The 21,170-nt window shown below is 51.6% G+C and overlaps 1 protein-coding gene across 1 annotated transcript in view; it reads right to left on the bottom strand.

Annotated features, from left to right (window-relative positions):
- Nucleotides 1–21,170, bottom strand: part of CFAP77 (cilia and flagella associated protein 77) — a 150,186-nt gene that overhangs the window by 15,071 nt on the left and 113,945 nt on the right. Inside the window, exons 4-5 of the mRNA XM_020910989.2 lie at nucleotides 13,241–13,346; nucleotides 9,389–9,490 (exon numbers count right to left, since the gene is read on the bottom strand). Coding sequence (XP_020766648.2) covers nucleotides 9,389–9,490; nucleotides 13,241–13,346 — 208 coding nt within the window. The remainder of the gene's footprint in view (nucleotides 1–9,388; nucleotides 9,491–13,240; nucleotides 13,347–21,170) is intronic.

Here is a 21,170-nt window from a genome sequence, read left to right as displayed (position 1 = left end):
CCCACAGGGTGATGGTATTTGGAGGTGGGGCCTTTGGGAGTGGTTAGGTTTAGATGAACTCATGAGGGTGGGACCCCCAGGATGGGATTAGCACCCTTTTAGGAAGAGACACTGGAGTGCTTGCTTTCTCACTCTTGGCTGTGTGAGGTCACAGTGAGAAGGTAGCTGTCCATAAGCCAGGAAGAGAGGCTCATCAGATCCTGTCCATGCTGACACCTTGATTTCCAACATCCAGCCTCCAGAAATAAATATCCATTGCTTAAGCCACCCAGCCTACGGTATTTTTGTAGTAGTGGTCTGAGCAGATTAAGACAGACATCCAGGGACTTCCCTGGAGTTCCAGTGGTTAGGATTCATGCTTCCACTTCAGGGGGCACAGGTTTGATCTCTGGTCAGGGAACTAAGATCCTGCATACTGTGCAACATCACCAAAAAATAAAAAAGTAAAAGACAGACATTCATAAACCTCACGGTTATTTAACAGACAACAGCCTGCCTCCAATGGGACATTCCTTTTGAACCCCTGGCCTGCTTTATGTCAAACATATGAAAGGGCACTGCTTGACTTGGTAAATATGCGCTTAGAACGCATCTGTGTAGGAGGAGATGACATTGACCCAGGGATCTGGGGAGCTACTTACCGAAAATGCAGACTTGGCAGCTACCCCAGACCCACTGGATCAGGGGCCCTGAGTAGGGGGGGACCTGGAATCTGCATTTTAAATCTCTCGGAGGTCTCTAGGCACAGCCAAGTTTGAGAACTGTTCTAGAAGAGCAGATGGCAAAGCCCTGGCCGACCCAGAGATGCTACTGCCCCATGACCTTGCCCCAGCCAGGCCCCTGCCATGGGCTTTACACGCACAATTGCATTTGACTCCGTTGTGATCCCCACTTTACAGATGCAGAGGCAGAGGCAGGCTGGGTTCTGGAACACCAGCGTAGTTTCCAAGCCCATGGGTTCAGCCCTGCTGCTGGGCTCTGTCTGCCTCGCATCATTTGATGCAACAAGCTTGAACCCCCAATCAATGGGCTCTTTTCTCTTTAGCCTTGGGGCCAAGCTGCAATTTAAAAAATGCTCAGGGGGTTTGTCAAGGTCTAAAGGCTAGCAGGGCAGTGGGAAGTTTTGTTTATTGCGAGGGCTCCAATCAGCCAGAGCAGGGCCGGCCACGACCCTCTGGACACTTATAAACACCCAAGCTCCTGACTGCCCTTCACTTTCGTTCCCAGGTCCTGCGTTTGGCCCCCGCTGGTCCCTGACCTCAGTGGCAGGTCCTTAGTATTTATCAGCACTTCCAGGGCCTGAGGCCTGGAGGCAGCGGGCCAGAGGGCTCAGCCACCACCTGCCACTTTTTAACAGTGGCCATTGAAGCCTCCAAGCTTTGGTTTCCTCATCTCTGAGATGGCATGACTTATCCCTGTCACGTAGGGTTGTTGTGAGCATTGACGCGACACAAGACGGTCCTTCAGAGCACGCGGGGGAGCCCCTCGGTGGCTCTTGAAATGTGTGAGCTGTTGGTGGGGGCTTTCTGCTGTCCTCTGGGAGCCCCATCTTCTTGGCTGTCCTTCCCGCCACGCCTCCAGCCAGTGGACTCTGGTCAAACTACCCGCGCTGTCTGCACCGCGGAGGCATCATCTCCCAGGCTCCCTTTGAGCAGAGGGAGGGGAGGGGCCAGAGAAAACACCGCCACTGTGTCACTTCCTCCCCGACGTGTTGTGTCCTCTGATGTCCATGAGCTTGGCATCTCCCAGGGAAACCAGGGAGGCCGTGTTTTTTGCTTGCGGCTTGTGGATATGAGGATACCAGCCTCTGCATTCATCCTGCCTGCACTGTTGACAAACCTCAGTTTGAATGAACCCCGAATTATCTGAGTAGGTGATTTGGTATCTGCGAGACCCTCCTGCTGGCCACATGCCAGGCGGCTAGGACCCCTGTCACGCCCGCAGCCTTGGTGCCGAGTGACAGAAGCTGACAAGTGGGGATGTGCGGAAATGAGAGATTCATGGGAGACGGGGAAGGAGTTCTTCCAGAGGGGGCAGATGTTAACCTGAATGCCTTCTCAAGCCTGGGGAGATTCTCTTTAGATCCCGGAGGACAGATTCTCTTGGGGATGCGCTGGAAGAAGAAACTGGGGACCTGGAGTCTTATCAACTCCCCAAACTCAACATGAGATTCTAGCCATCTCCAGAGATTAGACATATATACCTGATGTCAAAACAGGCTGGTCTTAGTCTATTTTCCAGTTGATTTTCAACACGAAATGGCAACCATCTTATGGAAAAACCTGAATGAACTTTTTGGCCACCCTAATATTTTGGCCACCCAGTAGGGGAGGGCAGAAGTGCCTCCTGGGTTAAATTGCAAATTCCTGGGTGCTGGAAAGATTACAGGGACAGCCGGGCTGGTGGGTGGGTGGGGGTCCCCAGGTTGCAGGGCTATTTCTGGTGCACGTGCCAGCTCCCACCTCCCCTACGATGCCTGCCGCCTCCCTCCATGACCCAGGTGCGCCCAGACTTCGAGATTTCTCCAGCAGCACCAGAAATTTTGCCTTTGTCTCCTCCAGCCCGCCCCCACCTCACCCAGCCCCCCTTTTCCTCTTGTCCGCATCCTCGGAGCTTCGGCTCACTAGGATTTGAGCAGCAGTGTCACCTCATGAGCAGGTGCCTAAAAATTCTGCCTCTCCGAGGTGCCGGATTATATAAAACCAATTAAGCCCCTGCCTTTATTCCTTTGGCGAGTCAGCCTTCCCGCATACTGATCTGATTTATGATGGAGCGGGGCGGGGGGTGGGGGGGTGGAATCTGTATTTAGGGAAGACATGTCAAGAGCATCAGGGCCTCTGAATCATTCTTCCCCTTGCCCCGTTTCCCCACGTGTGACATATTCCATCCCTGCTCTCACTGCCCTACCCGGCACCCTGAGATGAGTCAAAGCAACAGCGAGGCAGGATTCTTAAAATCCATCCCCGGTGCAGGGGCCTCGGGGAGGGCTGGTCCTCCTGGAGTCTGCCCTTCCTGCGTCCGGGAGGAGTGACTTTGGGACTGGAGACGCCTGTTCGGGGAACGGTCCATCTTTATTTGAACCACGTGGGCCCTCCGGAGAGGGGGTGGCTGCGGGGTGGACGGGCTGAGAGGCCGCCCTGGGGCTTTAACAGAGAGTTAACCGTCCAGCCTGCTATGATTTGTAAGAGAGCTTAAAGGTGGGAAAGAAAATCCTTTTCTTAGATTCAGCAGCTTCCACTAATCAGCTGCATCTCTGGGTGTCACTGCTTGGCTGACTGCTGATGTTTTTTTCCTTCCTCGCTGTCTCCTGTTCTATTAGGGAGTCAGGGGCCCAGGAGACCCGAGGCAGGGTTAGTCTTCCACAAAGAGAGGAGTCTGATCCCAGTGTTCAGAGCACAGGAGCTTGTAAATCAAACTGTTAGCTTAATAGCTTGGGCCATTATTCTAAAGCAGTGGGGCTGAAACCGAAAGCCAAATGAAAATATAGTCAATTTGTTCATACTTTAGTGACTGAATGACTATGTAATGTTGGTGGGGTATCGGGGCTATAGAGGAAAGATGAGGGCTTGGTGGGGGAGAGGCGGAGGGTTCGGGTTGAAGCAGAGACCCCGAGATGCTTGGGCAAACCCCCCTCTAGAGTGGATCTTGGATGTCCAATTATAACACAGACTTAGCCATAGAGGTCCAGACTCCACAAGTCAGCCGCATTCTTGGCTGGGGCAGAGTGCCGGCCTCTGACCTTCAGGCCTGATGGAAACTGCCTAGGGGAGACCTGGCTTCGACAGCAGCTCTGGGAGCGCTCCATGAGCCGTGGGGAGGAACAGGGCTGAAAGGGGCTTGAGCACAGGGACAGGCACCCCGGGGAAGGATGCAGAGTCCCCACCCTTTAAAAACATTTTAAAAATTATTTTATTATTCCTATTGCTATTTTATTTATTCTCATTTTTTTGGCCTTGCCACGTGGCCTGTGGGATCTTAGTTCCTTGACCAGAGATCAAACCTGTGACTCCTGCATTGGAAGCGAGGCGTCTTAACCACTAGCTCACCAGGGAAGTCCCTAAAAAACATTAAAAAAAAAAACCTAACTGGCTTTGTAAAAGTTACATGTACTCACTATAAAAATGGAAGCTGCAGGAAAGAGCGTCGGAGAAAATCAAACAGCCTCCAGCTCACCCCAGGAATCACGGCTGCTACCACTCGGGGCCGCCCTCCCGGATATCTGTTCTGGAGCACCAACCCCACGTGACGGATGGGTGCCTCCATTCAGACAGGGTCACATAACACAGGTTCTCTCCCCCAGTAATATGTAAACCGGGGGAATATGATTAAAATGCCAATAAGTACAGACTAAAGTCAGTATTTTCAGTGGTGGACTTCCCCGGTGGTCCAGTGATAACAAACCGCCTGCCAGTTCCGGGGGCACAGAGTTTGACCCTTGACCTGGGAGGACCACACATGTCACAGGGCCGCCGAGCCCAGGTGCTGCAACCACTAAGCCCACGCCCGCTCTAGAGCCCGAGCTTGGAAACAAAAGAAGACAACAGAATGAGAAGCCCTGTCCTCCAGCCCCCAACTAGAGTTGCCCCCGGTCGTCACAACTAGAGAAAGCCCACACAACAGCGAAGACCCAGCACAGCCAAATGTAAATAAATGTACCAAAATCTTTCCAGTGGCTGCCTAATATCATGATGCTGTGGATTGTCTCTATAATATCTGTGTAACATGTCCCAACATGTGCTGAAGACATTGCTTGGCCTGTGACGTCTCCAGCCTTTCACCATCGCTGTCAGGACCGCCGTAAATATAGGGGGCTCCCCACTCCTTTGTCTTTGGTCCTTTATCATTGCTAGTCTTTTTGTAAAAGGGGATAAAACTGTTTTTCTTGATTTAATACCAGGAGACCAGAGAATATATGGTTCAGATTGGGTCACTTTTGAGAGCAGAGGGGGCACTTGTTAATAATTCTGCCTCCCAACCGGCCACAGGAGGGCTGTCCTGGGGAGCCGGACCCCCTCACCGCCTGGGGACACCTGGGGAGGTTTCCACAAAAGGCCAGAGAACAGGCTGGGCCAACTGGAGCGTGCATGGTGTTGGGAGTTTTTTTTATGAGGGGTCATCCCCACCCCCAAACTTGGGGCTGCCAACTCAGGTTGATATCCCCCCAGCATTTCAGGCTGAGAGAATTGGACGCCTAGGGCTGGAACTTCTCCAAATTTCCCCATCGAGCAGTCCACCTGCATAGTTACCTGTCCCCACCAGCCGTCTGTCCACCTCACTCTTTGCCTGTCTCCAGCAGCCCTATGTCAGCATACTGCGAGCGCTGAGAACAGGGTCTGACATAAAGGCGCTCAGGGATAAGGTCAGTGAATGAATGAACGAGTGAACGAATGAGTGAATGAATGGATGTGTGAATGAATGAGTGAACAAGTGAATGAGTGAACGAATGAGTGAATGAATGAATGAGGACTGCATGAGTGATCGCCAGGACCATCCTCGTGGCAGCTGCCGTTTATTGGTGGCTTGATAAGGGTCGGGTGCTCTGCTAAACACTGTGCACGGGTTCCCATCAAGCCCTCCCAGCAGCTCTGCCGACAGGCACAGGCCCATTTTATAGAAGAGGAAACGGGATCTTGGACAGGTCAAGCCACATGCCAGGTCAGGAGTGGCGGGGTGACCACCTGGCACAGGTCTGGCTGACCCTGGAGTCACGCGCACACCAACATAGCACACTGCCCCCACCTCCCCCTCTGCTGCCCTCCGAGGCACCTCGTGGAGGGCAGAGAGAGCCCGGCCAGAAGGAACAGAAGGTGCCGGCTCCAAGCCCAGTGGTCCCCCCGCTCAGGGACGAGGCGATGAATTCATGTCCCTTCCCGAGAATGAGGACCTGTCCCAGTTTACCCCAGTTTGGGGTCTGCAGCCTCCACAAGCCCCATGCCTCCCACCATGTGGCTGCTTGGTCCTGGAAGCTGGGGTTGGAAGAGACCCTTAAGAACCAGTGCACCACCACCCCATTTTCAGGTGGGGAAACTGAGGCCCGGGGAGGGCCAGGCCCGGGGGCTGGCGGGCGGCGCTCGTCGTGAGCATCCTGGCAGAGAGGCCACTCGCCAGCTGTCGGCTCAGCCTCCCCCTGGGCACTGGCCGTTGCGTGGCAGCTGCTGGCCGCACAGCCCAGGAGGTAGCGCCGGGAGCCGTGTGGTTGGAGACGGAGCTTCTGCTCTGCTCCCTCCGTGGTCCCTCCGGGCTCCGACAGGAGGGGCCCCGCGTGGCGCCGGGTGGGGCTGGATGGGTGGAAAGCCAGCCCGCTCCACACTGACCCAGCCCGGGAGTGCCTGCGCCCTGCCTGCTGCTTTTCCGTGTGAAAGGTGTTTAATTATTTCTGACAGAGTTCAGCGTCGACATCTGTTCGCGAGCGGGGAGAGTCCATTTAGGTTATCCATCACCGTGACAGATTCCACTTTTTTGGAAGTGCCTTTTCCTTTCATAATGGGGCCGGGTGGGGAAGGGGGGCAGGCGGATCAGCACAGACACGAGGCACAAAGACTCTCCCGGGGCCCTGCAACAAGCAGCCCCCTCCCCGTCCCGCAGGAGGAGCAGTTCTAGTCACGACTGGCCCTGTGGGTCCAGACCCCGCCGGTGGCTGCTGGGGCTCGTGGGCACTGGGACATTTAAGTTGGGAAGGGGGTCTCCCAGGGTCTGTGAAAGGCTTTTCAATTCTTCTGTCCTCCTGGGCGGTACTGGCCATTCATTCGTTCATCCGACACTTCATTTGTTCCTCCCACAAACACTTACTGGTCACCTGTTGGGTGTCAGGGCTTTCTTGGTGGCTCCGAGGGTAAAGAACCCAGCTGCCGATGCAGGAGATGTAGGAGACCCAGGTTCAATTTCTGGGTGGGGAGGATCCCCTGGAGGAGGAAATGGCAACCCAGTCCAGTGTTCTTGCAGAAATCCCATGGACAGAGGGAGCTTGACGGACTACAGTCCATGCCGTCACAAAAGAGTCAGACACAACTGAGTGACAATGTTAGTCTCTGCTGGGTGTCAGGCCCCGTGCTGGGCTCCTGGGACACAGTGGGGACACAACAGACATGCCTTTGTGGGCTCACACTTTGCTGGGGAAGATGGACATTGAACAATGAGTGGCCCAGCTAATGAATGAATTGCAATGCAGCTAAGTGCCTCAAAGGGGTGGAAAAGGGCTCACTGGTATCGAAGACGGGACCTGCCGGGGTGGGACTGGAAAGTGAAGGATAGTGTCCTCGGGAGGCATCACTGCCCAGCCACACGGAGAAGAGGCCCTGGACCGGGCAGGAACCGCTTTCTCTCAGGGTAAGTTCCTTCCCCTCTCTGAACCTCAGTCTCCTCGTCCGTAGAATGGGACCATTGTATCTGTGAAATACTGCATGTCTGGCACTTGGGACACAGTAGGAGCTCAGTAAGTACTTTTCACTGGTGGCATTTCCCAGCAGGGAGGGGGCTGAGTGTCTCGGCAGTGGCGGCAGGGGCTCTTGGTGCCTCTGCGGGGCTGTCCTGAGTGGTGCCCAGGGACCAGCCATACTGAGATTCCTGTGGCTGAACTTCCAGAGCCCATGAGCATCCCCGGGGAAGATGAGAAAACACCCTGTAAGCCCAGGCATTTGCATTTTATTCTACTTCTTGTTATTTCAATGGCACAGTGGATGGTGCCTTTGAACTCAGGCCTTGAGGTTAGAGGGACCTGGGTTCCAGGCCCAGCCACTTGAAAATGAACACCATCTCTGCCGGTCCTCCTCAGAACTCAGGTAAGGAAGCTGTGCAAAATAATACATGTAAATGACTCAGCACGACACAGGGCTGGCATCACAGGCGGGTAGCCGTGCTCCTAATGGGTTTTTATAACAAACAGTCTTAAGATCAGAAGAGATCTGTGCTCAGTTAAGTCAAATCCCCTCTCTTAGACTCATTGGAAAAGACCCTGATGCTGGGAAAGATTGAAGGTAGGAGAAGGGGGCGACATAGGATGAGGTGGTTGGATGGAATCATCGACTGAAGGGACATGAGTTTGATCAAACTCCGGGAGATGGTGAAGGACAGGGAAGCCTGGCGTGCTGCACTCCATGGGGTAGTAGAGAGTTGGAAATGACTGACTGATTGAACAACAAGAAATAGAAACTCATTTATTTCTGAATTTCTGCTCCTACTCTGGGCCAGACTGTGGGGGTACCTGCAGGTGAGACAGGGCTCCTGACACAGGGGAATCCATGTTACCCAGGTTGGGGGCCGTGGACAGGGAGAGGGGCCCTCTCCTGCTCCAGTGGGGGCAGAGGAGACCACCGCAGCCCTCCTTTGTCCGTTGCCTTGGGAGCTATGTGTGTGCTTAGTCGCTCAGTCGTGTCTGACTCTTTGCGGCCCCCTGGCCTGTAGCCCGCCAGGCTCCTCGGTCCGTGGAATTCTCCAGGCAAGAATAACGGAGTAGGTAACCATTCCCTTCTCCAGGGATCTTCCTGACCCAGAGATCGAATCCAGGTCTCCTGCATTGCAGGCAGCTTCTTTACCAGCTGAGCCACCGGGGAAGCCCCTGGGAACTACAGGCAGGTTTTAAATCAGAGTCGAGGGGCTGCGAGGGGCTGGGGGTCGGCATGTAGAGCAGAGTGCCAGCAGGGTATCTCATGCCCGGGGAGCTGTGGGTCCTATCCCTCCCTGGGCAGGGTCCCCACGACGTCTGTCCCCAGTGCCCCACCACGGACATCGAATGTCAGGAAAATCAGAAAGAAAAGAGCAAAAGAGGAAAGGCAACATGTTGAAGGAGGGGCCAGAAAGGAGCTGTGGGCCAAATGCCCGAGTGTGGAGATGGGGCAGGAGGGATGAGGGTAAAAAGGAAGGAAACTGGGGGAGGCGAGGGGTACTGCCCAGGCCGGGCGGGGGAGCGGTTAACAGGCCAGCGGCACACCCCACTCCCCTGGTCTGCACCCGGCCCTGCCCGTGTGAGCAGCGACGGCCTGGACTGATGGAGAGCGGGGCGAATGGCCACTGACATATGCTGATGGCGGCCACTTGGGCAGGACATGGGCGCCGCATCAAGGGCAGCAGGCAGGCCTCGCTGGCAGCCTGTTCGGTTGCATTAGGCTCAGGAAGGCACGGGCCCCTTCATTGTCTAAATTGCAGTTTAACTCAAACAAGCGGCCGGGCCTGGTCTGGCCAGGAACGTGGTTTTGTGTGGCTGTCTTCCCGGGGCCAGGCGTGTCTCTGGTGACACTTAGGAAGGGCCCCAACACATTAGCTCTTGCTATTATTGTTGTTGTGCCGGTCGGGGGGTAGAAGCCCACAGAAGCCGCTGTCTGGAGGACAGATAAGGAACAGGAAGCGGGCCATCCGCTGGGCGCGGGGAGGGGCAGTTGGAGGCAGGACTGACCTTCTGGAAGTGAGGCATGTGCCAGAGGGCGTCCAGCCCCACAGGCGGCTTGTACTTCCTCAGCTGACTGCTCCGGGTCTCATAGAGCTTCCCGAGGATCACCTGCGGGTCAGAGAAAGGCCGAGGCCCAGTGGTGACCGGCTCCTGCAGAGGCCGGAGCCACGACGAAGGGGCTGGAGGGCCCGGGGCTGGGATTCCCGCTGGGGCAGCCCCGTGGGGCACTTTCCCCCTGGATCCGGCCCTTCTCCCAGCCTGATCTCAGGGCACCTGCGCCCCTGGCCCTGCCCGGGACCAGGTGGACTCAGGGAGGGGACCATGGGGCGCTGAGAGCGTGCTGTTTCGGTTTCTGGTTCAGCCCTAGAACTCTCTGGGTTCTGGAAGGCAGCTGCCTCAAGGGCAGGGATGTGTCCTCCTTAGCTAAGACAGCCCAGGTGCCACCAGGTCTAAACGAATGAATGATTTGACGGGGCTGTTGCCATTTCTGGGAAGCAGGTCCTGCATGGTCTGCTCGTGGAAAAGAAAGGAGGACTCCTTTGAGAGCAGGAATTAGAGGGCTCAGTGGAGAGCCCTCGAGCTCTCGGTGGGTGGGATCTCAGAGCCTCAGAGGCGGTCCAGCTCCTCCTTAGCTGCACGCCCTGTACCCACAAACATGTGCTGTGAGCCTGTGGTTAGGGACCCATACCCCATGGGGTCTGCTGTGGACTGAACTGTGTCCCCTCCAAATCCACATGATGAAGCCCTAGCCCCCAGCTGGGACCGTATTTGGAGCTGGGCCCTTAAGGAGGTGATGCAGGCTCAGTGATGTCAGAGGGTGGGGCTGTAATCCGATAGGACAGATGATGTTATAGGAAGAGGAAGAGACACCAGGGGCGTCCACGCAGGAAAGGCCCTGTGAGGACGGGGTGAGAAGGCGGCCGTCTTCAGGCCGAGGGCAACCGACACGGCCACCTCCACCTTGGACTTCCAGCCTCCAGGATTTCTGTGGTTTAAGCCACCCGGTCTATCATACGTTGTCACGGTCACCCCGGCAGACTCACCCAAGGTCCCCGGCCCCCAGGTGCAGGATCAGAGGGGGACTGTGATTCAATGTGTGCCCCTGGGGAACTCCATGCACAGTCAGACCTTAGCTCACAGCTGTGACCTTGGCAGAACTCAAAACCTCCTAGGGGAGTTAGCAGGTAAATAGGGGGCTCTTGTTTATACCTAGAGCTAGAGAGTTGGAGCCCCATACCCGGAGTGGATGAGCTGGACGATGCACTGGTACCCAAGCGACCCAAAGAGCATGGGCCACTGCAGAAAGGGGCATGAGAGAGTGACACAGGACAGACAGCGCAGCCGACAAATAAAAGCTGACCCGAGTTTAACCGAAGATGCCACCACCCTATTGAACCCCTTTTATTTTTTTTTTTTTAAAAAGATAGCATCTCTTTATTTTACTTAATTATTTTTTGGCCGAGCCATGTGGCATGTGGGATCTTAGTTCCCTGACTGAGGATCAAGCCAGGGTCCCCTGCATTGGGAACACGGAGTCCTAACCACTGGACAGGGAGAGAACTCCTTTTATTGATTTATTTTGTCAATCAATTATATTAATTTTATTGAATGTGCCTGTGGATAACTTCCAAGCCCTTTGGATCAACTCTCCCCTCTGCTTCCTAGAATAGCAGCTTTGAAACTTTATCTCGAACCAAAGCTGAGAGGCTGCCTAGCCAAGGCTTAATGAGCCAGACTTCAGAATTAGAAGGATGAAAGTTGAGTCTTATCACCTTCCTCAACCTCAATTTCCACTGCAGGAAATGGGGTACTGATGCCTAACAAACATGTTCTTGTGGGATTTGCTGAGTTAGCTTTGAGCAGAGTGTCTGGTCCTAGATGATTGCTCACTAAATGGAAGCCAGTTTCTAAGAATTTCATTTGGGGTCATCACCATCCAAAACCCAGGACATCCTGAGCTGTTAAGAGACCAGTTTCTCCTAAGATAGGAGCAATCTGACCTTGTAAATAAACCGTCTCATCAACCCTAATAGACTGTGTGTCAGCCTCTCAGTGTTTTGAGGGTCTGGGTATTTGTAGCTCTTTGATAGAAAGCATCACAGCCACAGAGAATCTTGGAACAGAAGGACTCTGTGGTTGGTTTGACAACTGCTTTTTGAATGCTTACTATGTCCTGTGAAAGTGTTAGTCACTCAGTCGTGTCTGACTGCAACCCTGTGGACTGTAGCCTGCTAGGTTCCTCTGTTCATGGAATTCTCCAGGCAAGCATATTAGAGTGGGTGGTCATTTCCTTCTCCAGGGCATCCTCCTGACCCAGCGATCAAACTCAGGTCTCCTGCATTGCAGGTGGATTTACCCTCTGAGCCACCAGGGAAGCCCCCTTTTATGTCCTGGGAAGCCCCGACTATATGCTGGGCCCTCTTTCAATCTGACCCCCTTTTTTGCCCATTGAGGTCACTGAGACCCCAGTTTGGATGGTATCATTGACTCAATGCACATGAGTTTGAGCAAACTCCGGGAGACAGTGAAGGACTAGGAAACCTGGTGTGCTGCAGTCCACAGGGTTTCAAAAAGTCAGACTAGACTGAGAGATGGAACAAGAACAACTAAAGTGGTGATTCACTCAAAGCCACATCCCCAGGCTGGCACCAGTCCCCGACCAGTTCTTGGGGCGGAGCCACTGGTAGTGGCTGACTACCGGCCAATCCTTTGGTCACCCGATGTGAAGAACTGACTCATTAGAAAAGACCTGATGCAGGGAAAGATTGAAGGCGGGAGAAGGGGACGACAGAGGATGAGATGGTTGGATGGCATCACTGACTCAATGGGCATGAGTTTAAGCAAGCTCCGGGAGTTGGTGATGGACAGGGAAGCCTGGGGTGCTGCAGTCCACGGGGTCACAAAGAGTCGGACACGACCGAGCGACTGAACTGAACTGAACTGACCTGGGCTCTCTGCTGAAAAAGGCGGGGCACTGGCTATGAGACTATCTCTAGATTCAGAAGATGTGCCCTCGGAGGCTCCAGATTCCATGGACCTGTGGCCCTCTGAGTTGTAATGAAATGGCTGCTAATTAGAAACATGACTCTGGCATGGAGCTATCAATATGAAGTAGCAGCATGTAACGGTAATGCTCCCTTGGAAACTGGCTGTTACCATAGTGAGCTCTTTCTTAAGCTATTAATGAATAAACTAGTCGTGGACTGCTTTTAAAATATTATTACAGAGATTCCCTAGTGGCACAGTGGATTAAAAACCCGCCTGCCAGTGCAGGGGATACGGGTTTGATCCCTGGTCTGGGAAGATTCTACATACCATGGAGCAACTCAGCGCGCATGCCACAACTACTGAGGCTGTGTGCTGCAGCTACTGAAGCCGCATGCCTAGAGTCTGTGCTCAGCAACAAGAGAAGCCCCCACAATGAGAAGCCCGTGCACCACAACAAAGAGTAGCCCCGCTCGCTGCAACTAGGGAACACCTGTGCAGTGATGCAGACTCATGCAGCCAAAAATAGAATAAATACGTTAATTAATTTAAATATATTACTACTGCACTCTGCTCTGAGTGGTTGTCTCTGACTTCTGACTCTCCCCACCGCTGAGAACAGCCCGGAGGGGTCTTAGGCAGAAATCAGAGCCTTCCACTCTAGGGGCTTAAGCCAAAGTTGAGCCCGATCATCACCAAGACCCTTTCAGCACAGCAATGAGCAGCTCGATTGCCAGTCAACACCCAGCCTCGCCCACCAGCAACAGACATGCACAGGGGGGCAGCCGCAAAGCCTTGCCCCTCCCCCAGCCTTCCCCTCCCCTCCCCTCCCGCCCCATCAGTCACCCACCCTGCAGGGAGCATGGTGTTTACCTTTTGCTTTTTCTCCAGTTTAATGGCTTTCTGGGTGGCCTTCTGCTCCTGCACCCACAGCTGCTGGTACCGATGCTGCAGCAGATCAAAGAAGGGGGTGGAAGGCCTGTGGGCAGGAAGTCAGACAGGTCTGAGGAAGAGCCAGAGAACCCCCTCTCCCCGGAGGCTGCCTGCCTGACCGACAGGGCTGCGGGGAAGAGTGCCCTCCCCAAGGCTGGCTTTCTGCAGCCGTGGAAGAAATGGGTGCCTTCTGTAAAGCATTCAACAAATGTTTACTGCCCACCAATCAAGTGCTGGGCCTGATATGGTGACAGACTCTCCTCAACCAGATTTAAGGCAGGCTCCTCAGACCCCTCCTTTCCATCAGGGCTTGTCCTTGGGACCTATCTAAGGCAGGATGAAGTCAGCCTTAGCAGAGAACCCTGCTAAGCCAGTCCCCCCACCCCTGAAGTCTCATCACCTTGGCTTGCTTTTATCAAGAGTCCTGTTAAAGCAGTTTAGCAAGAATCCCCTACCTACCCTTGAAGTCTCCTCTTAGTAACTTGCCTTCCACTCTGCTCCTTGGGTAGAAATTCCCATTTGTGTTGTATTAAGAACTGATCCCAGCTCTATCCTGAGGTCACTTTCCCCTTTGCAATAGTACTGAATAAACTATGTCTTTATTGCCTTTAGCCTCTGCTTTGATTCTCATTGACAGGGGTCTCCATCCAAGGAGCATGTCCCCTGCATAGAGCATTTTACACACCCCACTCCTCACAAAACTGTGAAGTGGGTACTATTAATATTATCACTCAACCTGCAGATGATGGGGTCAGTTCCCAGAACAGTGGGGGAAGGGCTGTGTGTGAGGCTCTCTCAAGGCAACCTAATAGGTAATGAGGGAAAGTACTTTCTAGAAGAATCAAAGCTAATAAGACGCAGGAGGAAGGACAGAATTGAGGGGAAGAGCATCATTACCTTGTGACTCCTAATGAAATAATGGATTTAGGTAATAAGTGATGATTAGGTAGAAGGCTGAACTTTACAATGGATGGCTCAGGCTGCAGCAGCTGAACCACAGGATCAATTTGTTCTTAGTGTGATAAATGTACAAAACATAAAATTTACCCAAGCGATCAATCTTGCCATCACTGAAAGTGACAGACATGGGACCAGGAATGATTTTCATTTATTTATTTGGCTGTGCTGGGTCTTAGTTGCAGCACGTGGGATCTTCACTGCATCATGTGGGGATCTTCTGAGTCAGCTTGTGGATTCTCTAGGTGACATGTGGGCTCAGTAGTTGTGGCAGGCGGGTTTCATTGCTCTGCCGCATGTGGGATCTTAATTCCCCAACCGGGCATCAAACCCATGCCCCCTGCATTGGAAGTGCAGAGTTTTAACCACTGGACCTCCAAGGAAACCCCCTGGCTTTGTGTTTTATATGGCCTGCACGGTGGTATTTAAAGTCTTGGAAATTATTGTCTGCCCTTAAAAATTGGGAAATTTTACATTTTAAAAAAACCCAGCTTTCCCAGATTGTCCTGAAGATGTATGTGTTCTGATCACATAGGTCTGCCTTCCTTTGTGGCAGCAGTTGGCTGGAGCTGAGTATCAGGTGTCATTTGGCCCCAGTCCTCTCTCATCCCTACTGCATCCACTGCCTGCTGAGCCCCTCCATGCGTTGGATTTTGTGGCCCCAGAAACGACATGGAGCTGGGACTAAACTAAACTGGACTGGACCCTAAACGCCCACCCCCAGCTCTCCCACCCTCCAGGCGGGCTTCTCTGGGACTGGGCTGACCTGGGTCTCCTTTTGAGTGGCGCTTCCGCGGCTTTGAAATGCCACTCGAGCTCAGAGGTCTCTTTCCAGAGCAGCCTGCAGCACATCTACAAAGAGTGGCTCTTTGTTTTCTGGTTTCTTTACCCCTGTGGCGACTTTTATTACTTAATTATTACACACCCCATGCTTCTGAGCAGCCTAATTTATAGCCGTGCTTTCTAATGACACGAGATGCGTAATCTCGCAAGATCTACCCCGAGAGGCCTTTCACAACAGAAAAGCTATCTTTCCAGCAGCCTCCACTGCCCCCAGCACCGCAAACCCACCCTCATGGCCCTCCCACAGCCGCCTCGCTGACTGTCCTGTTTCGGCCAGCAGTTCTTATTGCTGGAAAGAGGCAGGGGAGAGGCGCTTGGAGCAGAAGAGCTGACCAACCTTGTAAGTTACAACCGCCCAGCCCTGGCTGCCTGGTGGAGGTGCAGCAGGTTTTGCCCATTTTTGCTCTGGCTCATTCAATCGGATGAAGAGGGGAGAGGCTTGTCGGACATGGAGAAAACCCAGGACATAAACTGTATCGCGTCATCTCTTGCTTAAAATGCCCTTGGCAGCCTCCCGTTTCTCAGACTCAGTCTAGATTCCTTGCCACGGCTGGCAAAGCCTCCCCTCTCCAAACTCATCTCAGACTCTCAGCAGCTCTTTTGCCTACAGGTCTCAGCTGTAGGGTCCCCTCCTCAGAGGGCTTGCCCCTGACCGCTGCATCTTCCAGCGGCCCTTGCCTGGTCCCCCCCCCCCCACCCCCCCGCCCCCGCCGCTGCAGAAGCCCTCTTGTTAATTTGTCACTGGTCTATAACTGCTCTTGGCCACTGCATACCAACGCCAGCGGGAATGGTTTGCTCTCAATAGTTATGCATTGTTGAAAAGGAGGGGGAGAGAAGGAGGGAATTAGAGAAAAAAAGATTAGGTGAAAATTTTAGGAAATATACTTTTCATAAGTCAGGGTAGTGTAAATCAAGCTCTATGTGAGTTGTAATAAAATTGAGAGTAAATTGATGGAAATTATAATCCAGGGAAGGAAGGACAGTCTTTCTAACAAATGGCAGTGGAACAACTGGACACCATGGACAGAACCAAACAAAAACCTCTTGACCCAAATCTCATACTTTATACAAGAATTAACTCAAAATGGAGCACAGAGTTAAATGTGAAACTGTGAAACCTTTGAAGAAAACACAGGCGAGGCTCTTTGGGACCTAGGGCTAGGCCAGGTGATGAGTTCTTAGACTTGACACCAAAAGCATGATCCAGCAAAGGAAAAAAAAGATAAATTGAACTTCCTCTAAATTAAGAACTTTTGCTCATTGAAAGAGCCTCTTGAGACTATGAAAATGCAAACCATTACTGGAGAAAATATTTGCAAATCATGTATCTGACAAAGGACTCCTATCTCAACTATATATAAAACTCTCAAAACTCAACAATAAAACAAAACAAAAACAAACAAATGACTGTGTTAGAGAAAGGACAAAACACGAAGAGACAGAGGGTATATGGATGGCAAATAAGTGCAGGAAAAACTAGTAACACCCTTCGCCATTGGAAAAATTTAAATTAAGAGCCTGATGACACGTCACTGCACACTTCAGTGCAACTAAAGTAAGAAATAGGTAGTGACAGGGGGGCTTCCCCTGTTGCTCAGATGGTAAAGGATCTGCCTGCAATGCAGGAGACCCGGGTTTGATCCCTGGGTCAGGAAGATCCCCTGCAGAAAAGAATGGCTACCCACTCCAGTGTTCTTGCCCGGGCAATCCCATGGACAGAGGAGCCTGGTGGGCTACAATGCATGGGGTTGCAAAGAGTCAGACATAACTGAGCAAATAACATAGTGATGATGCTCAATGCTGGCAAGGACGCAGAGAAACTAAACCTCTTACACATCGCTGGAAGGAATGTAACATAGCATAGTTGCTCTGGAAAATGGTTTGCTAGAGTCTTGAAAAACTAAACCTGCACTTACTATAGGAGCCCAGCAATTGTACTCCTGGCATTTACTCCTGGAAAATGGAAACTTAGTCTACACAGACACCTATACACCAACGTTCATAGCTGGAATTCTTGTAATATCCCCAAACTGGGAACAACCAAAACACCCTTCAGTGGGTGAATAAACTGTGGTCCATCCATACTATGGAATATTATTCAATTGTAAAAAGGAAAGGATGATTGATACAGCAACAGCTTGGATGATGTCAAGGCTATTATGCTCATGGAAAAAGGCCAGTTTCACAGGGTCACATACTGTATGATTTCATGTACATACCTTTCTTGCAATGTCCCAGGGGTCAGGGAATGGTGGGGAGAGGGGTCATTACACAGGTGCATGAACGGGTGTCTTTGAGGTGATAGAACAGCTCTTGATTTGTAACACAAATCTACACATGTGATAAAATGCATGGACACCAAATACGCAGACACACACTGTGTGTAAAACTGGTGAAATCTGAATGGAATCTGTATATTGTTCCAATGTCAGTTTTTTAGGTGTTTTTTTTTAATGTTTTTTCCAAATTTAATGAATTTGGCTGTGTCAGGCCTTAGAATCTTCACTGCACCATGCAGGAGCTCTCGGGGTACACAGACGCCCCAGTTGTGGCACACGGGCTCAGGACCGCGTGGGCTCAGTAGTTGGGGCGCACGGGCTTAGCTGCCTTGTGGCATGTGGGATCTTAGTTCCCAGACCAGGAATCGAACCTGTGTTCTCAGCATCAAAAGGCAAATTCTTCACCATGGAGCCATCAGGGAAGTCCCAGGTTTTTAGTTTTGATATTGTACTATAGTTACATAGGATTTTATCATAGGGGATAACAGGATGAAGAATAAACAGGATGTCTCTGTACTATTTTTACAACTTCCTGTGGATTCATAATTATTTTAAAGTAAAATATTTTCTCAAAACGCAATCGAGCATGCTAGGGGAAAGACTAAATGAGCTTTCTACTTTGCAGAAAAAATATTACAATATTACCATCATACAAAGAGGTGATCAAAGAGTGAGGAGCCAAAAAAATGTAGGGGGAAAATGAATATAGGGTGTGGCAGGCAATTAATTTTTTAAAAATGTGTTATTTTTCTGGATTTTGTGGCTTATGATATTTGTCAGCTTATTTAAAATTTTAATTTGTTCTGATTCTTTTTCTCATTCTAATTAAGTATTCAGTTTTATGCCTAAATTTGTAGTCCAGATTTTGAACTTTTTTTCTTAAAGAGAATCCCCAAATATGAATAAACTCCTGGTCCCATGAAACATGGAACTGCCCTTGTGTGAAGGTAAAATGTTTCTTTTAATTATAACAGAGTATTAGGTATAATTTTATGCTAATAATGTGAAACCAAAACAAAATAGGTGATTTGTCCAGGAAAATATAAAAGATCAAAGTTGACTGAAGTGCATATATAAAATGTTAATAGAGCCACGGGTACCAGACCAAGGTATGTTCACATGTGTGACCTCCTAGCCTTGCTGAGAACAGTATTCCAGGGCTTTCTAGAAGTTTTTATAAAAAAGCTTCCCACATCATGCTCTGATCCCAGATCAAGAGAAGGAAAATGTCTTGGTCAGTATCACTTAGAAGAGCAAATGAAAGACTACTTGAGGGTGTGATGAATTTAGGAGTCTGGGATTGACATATATACACTGCTAGGTGTGGAATAGATAACCTACTGTATTAGCTCTGTGGTGACCCAGATGGAAAGGAAACCCAAACAAGACCCCCCTTGTACATGTATGCACAAGATACATGTATGTGTGTGCTCTGTCGCTCAGTCACGTCTGGCTCTCTGCAAGCCTATGGCCTGGAGTACACCAGCGCCTCTGTCCATGGGATTCTCCAGGCAGCACCGGAGTGGGCTGCCAAGCCACCCTCCAGGGGATCTTCCCGACTCAGGGATCCAGCCTGCGTTTCCTGCAGCTCCTGCATTGCCGGTGGATTCTTCACCACTGAACCACCAGGAAAGCTGGGATATATGTATATGTATAGCTGATTCATTTTGTTATCAGCTAGAAATTAACACAACATTGTAAAGCAGCTATACTCCAACTTAAAAAAAAAAAAAAAGAGCCTAAAGAAATGAAATAAAGTTATGCTTGAAAACTAAAAAAAAAAACAGAACGAACACTAAGTGAAATATTACCGGATCAAACTGGGCAATGTACTAATACCAGAAGGCCCTCCTGTAACGCCCTCCACCCACCCTGGAGATGAGGAGTGGGGAACCAAGGAGGGGTCCGAGAGGGCAGCTCACCCCTGCCCCTTCCCTCTGAGCCTTCAAGGTGGGGAGGAAAGAGACTGTCCTCCCAGTGCAGCTAGTCGCGATGCGAGGACTACACCAGGCCAGATGTATTAACCAGTGCACTGAGCTGGCCTTTTGTAATTGCAAGTGAGCAGAAAAGCCACGGATGGCCTGAGACCTCACCCAGGAAAGGGGCTGGGAAAGCTGCTGACCCTCAGAGCAGCTGTGAGCGAGGCGAGGACACTCACGTTCCAAAGTCCCATGCCCCTCCCACTCGTGCACAGTTACCAGGAAATACTATGAAGCTGCTAGAAAGGATGAAGTGGCCACACGAGTAATGACTCGGGAAGATCCCCAAGACGTAGGTCGAGTATAAAGGCAGACGCTGGGGAGAAGTGCATCAACACGGGCGTGAAGGATGGTGGAGGACTGGAAGGAAGGCGGCGGAGGATGGTGCTGGGGGGCGTGGGGGGCAGACACAGTGGGTGGGCAAGGGGCTCCTCCCCTCCGGTCTACTTACTGGTTTTCTGTGACTCTTGAAAAGTCAAAGTGAAGTCGCTCAGTCCTGTCGAACTCTTTGTGACCCCATGGACTGAAGCCTACCAGGCTCCTCCATCCGAGGGATTTTCCAGGCCAGAGTACTGGAGTGGGTTGCCATTTCCTTCTCCAGGGGATCTTCCCGATCCAGGGATCGAACCCGGGTCTCCCGCATGGTAGGCAGACGCTTTACCATCTGAGCCACCACGTGATTCTTATGCAACAAGGAAAGCAAAACAAGACCCACATCTGAGAGGTCATGGGACTTGGCCGGGGCCACGGTCAGTGACAGGGTGATGAATCAGGGTCAGGATGCAAGCTCCTCCCCCCACCCCTCCCCCTCCCCCGCCACGCACAGCTCTGCCAACATCACACCTGAACTAGCCAGGCTGTCTGCCTCTTTCTTCATAATCAGATGGGGGTGGTCGGGCCTTCTGGGCCCCACTGTTTGGAGCGAAGTTTCAGCATTTTCCTGTGTACTCAGCCCTTGCAGGATGCACTTTTTTTTTTTAAGCATTAAAAAAAAAAATCCGTTGATTTATTTCCGGTTGCTCCGGGTCTTTGATGCTGCACGTGGCCGCTCTCTAGTTGCCGTGAGCGGGGGCTACTCTTTGTTGCAGGGCAGGAGCTTCTCGTTGCTTTGGCTTTTCCTGTTGAGAAGCACGGGCTTCAGTAGTTGCATCACCTGGGCTCAGTCGTTGTGGGGCACGGGCTTAGTTGCTCTGTGGCATGTAGAATCATCCCAGACCAGGGATCAAATCCATGTCTCCAGCATTGGCAGGCAGCCTCCTAAGCACTGTACCACCAGGGAAGTCCAGGAAGGATGCACCTTTAGGAGCCATTTTTCTTATTTTTCTTCCACAGCTATTTTTTTTTTCTTTTGCTGCTACCTTAAAACATGTTCAGGGTTGTCTTTTTTGTTTTAAAATAAATGTAGTTCTTTACAATAAAAAAGACGTTTTTTCCACCCTAAAATGAAGGATTTTTGCCACAGGCCGAGAGCCCCTGCGGTCACAATTACAGCCAGCCAAACTGGAGCTCTCTTTTGAGGAGCTGGAAGGGGTTCACTCAGAAGATCTCAATTATTTATCCTCACTAAATGAGATGGGAAAGGTGGGAGTGGGGAGGCTGAAGCCCAGAGAGGTCAATGGCTGGCCCAGGGTCACACAGCATACTCGGCAGCCTAGCCTGGACCCCCATCCACACCCACATCCACACCCCTCAGGCTACACTGTCTTCAGCCAAGAGAATGCGACCCACTTCCAAACAGGCTCTCAGGGTGCCGGCTAGCTGACTACAGATAGAGACCAAATCCAGGGCCCTGGCCACACTCAGGCCAGGACC

Source organism: Odocoileus virginianus, chromosome 2, assembly GCF_023699985.2.
Source record: "Odocoileus virginianus isolate 20LAN1187 ecotype Illinois chromosome 2, Ovbor_1.2, whole genome shotgun sequence".
Lineage (NCBI taxonomy): Eukaryota > Metazoa > Chordata > Mammalia > Artiodactyla > Cervidae > Odocoileus > Odocoileus virginianus.
The sequence above is the reverse complement of the archived record's forward strand: the minus strand, read 5'-3'. Positions and strand labels throughout refer to the sequence as shown.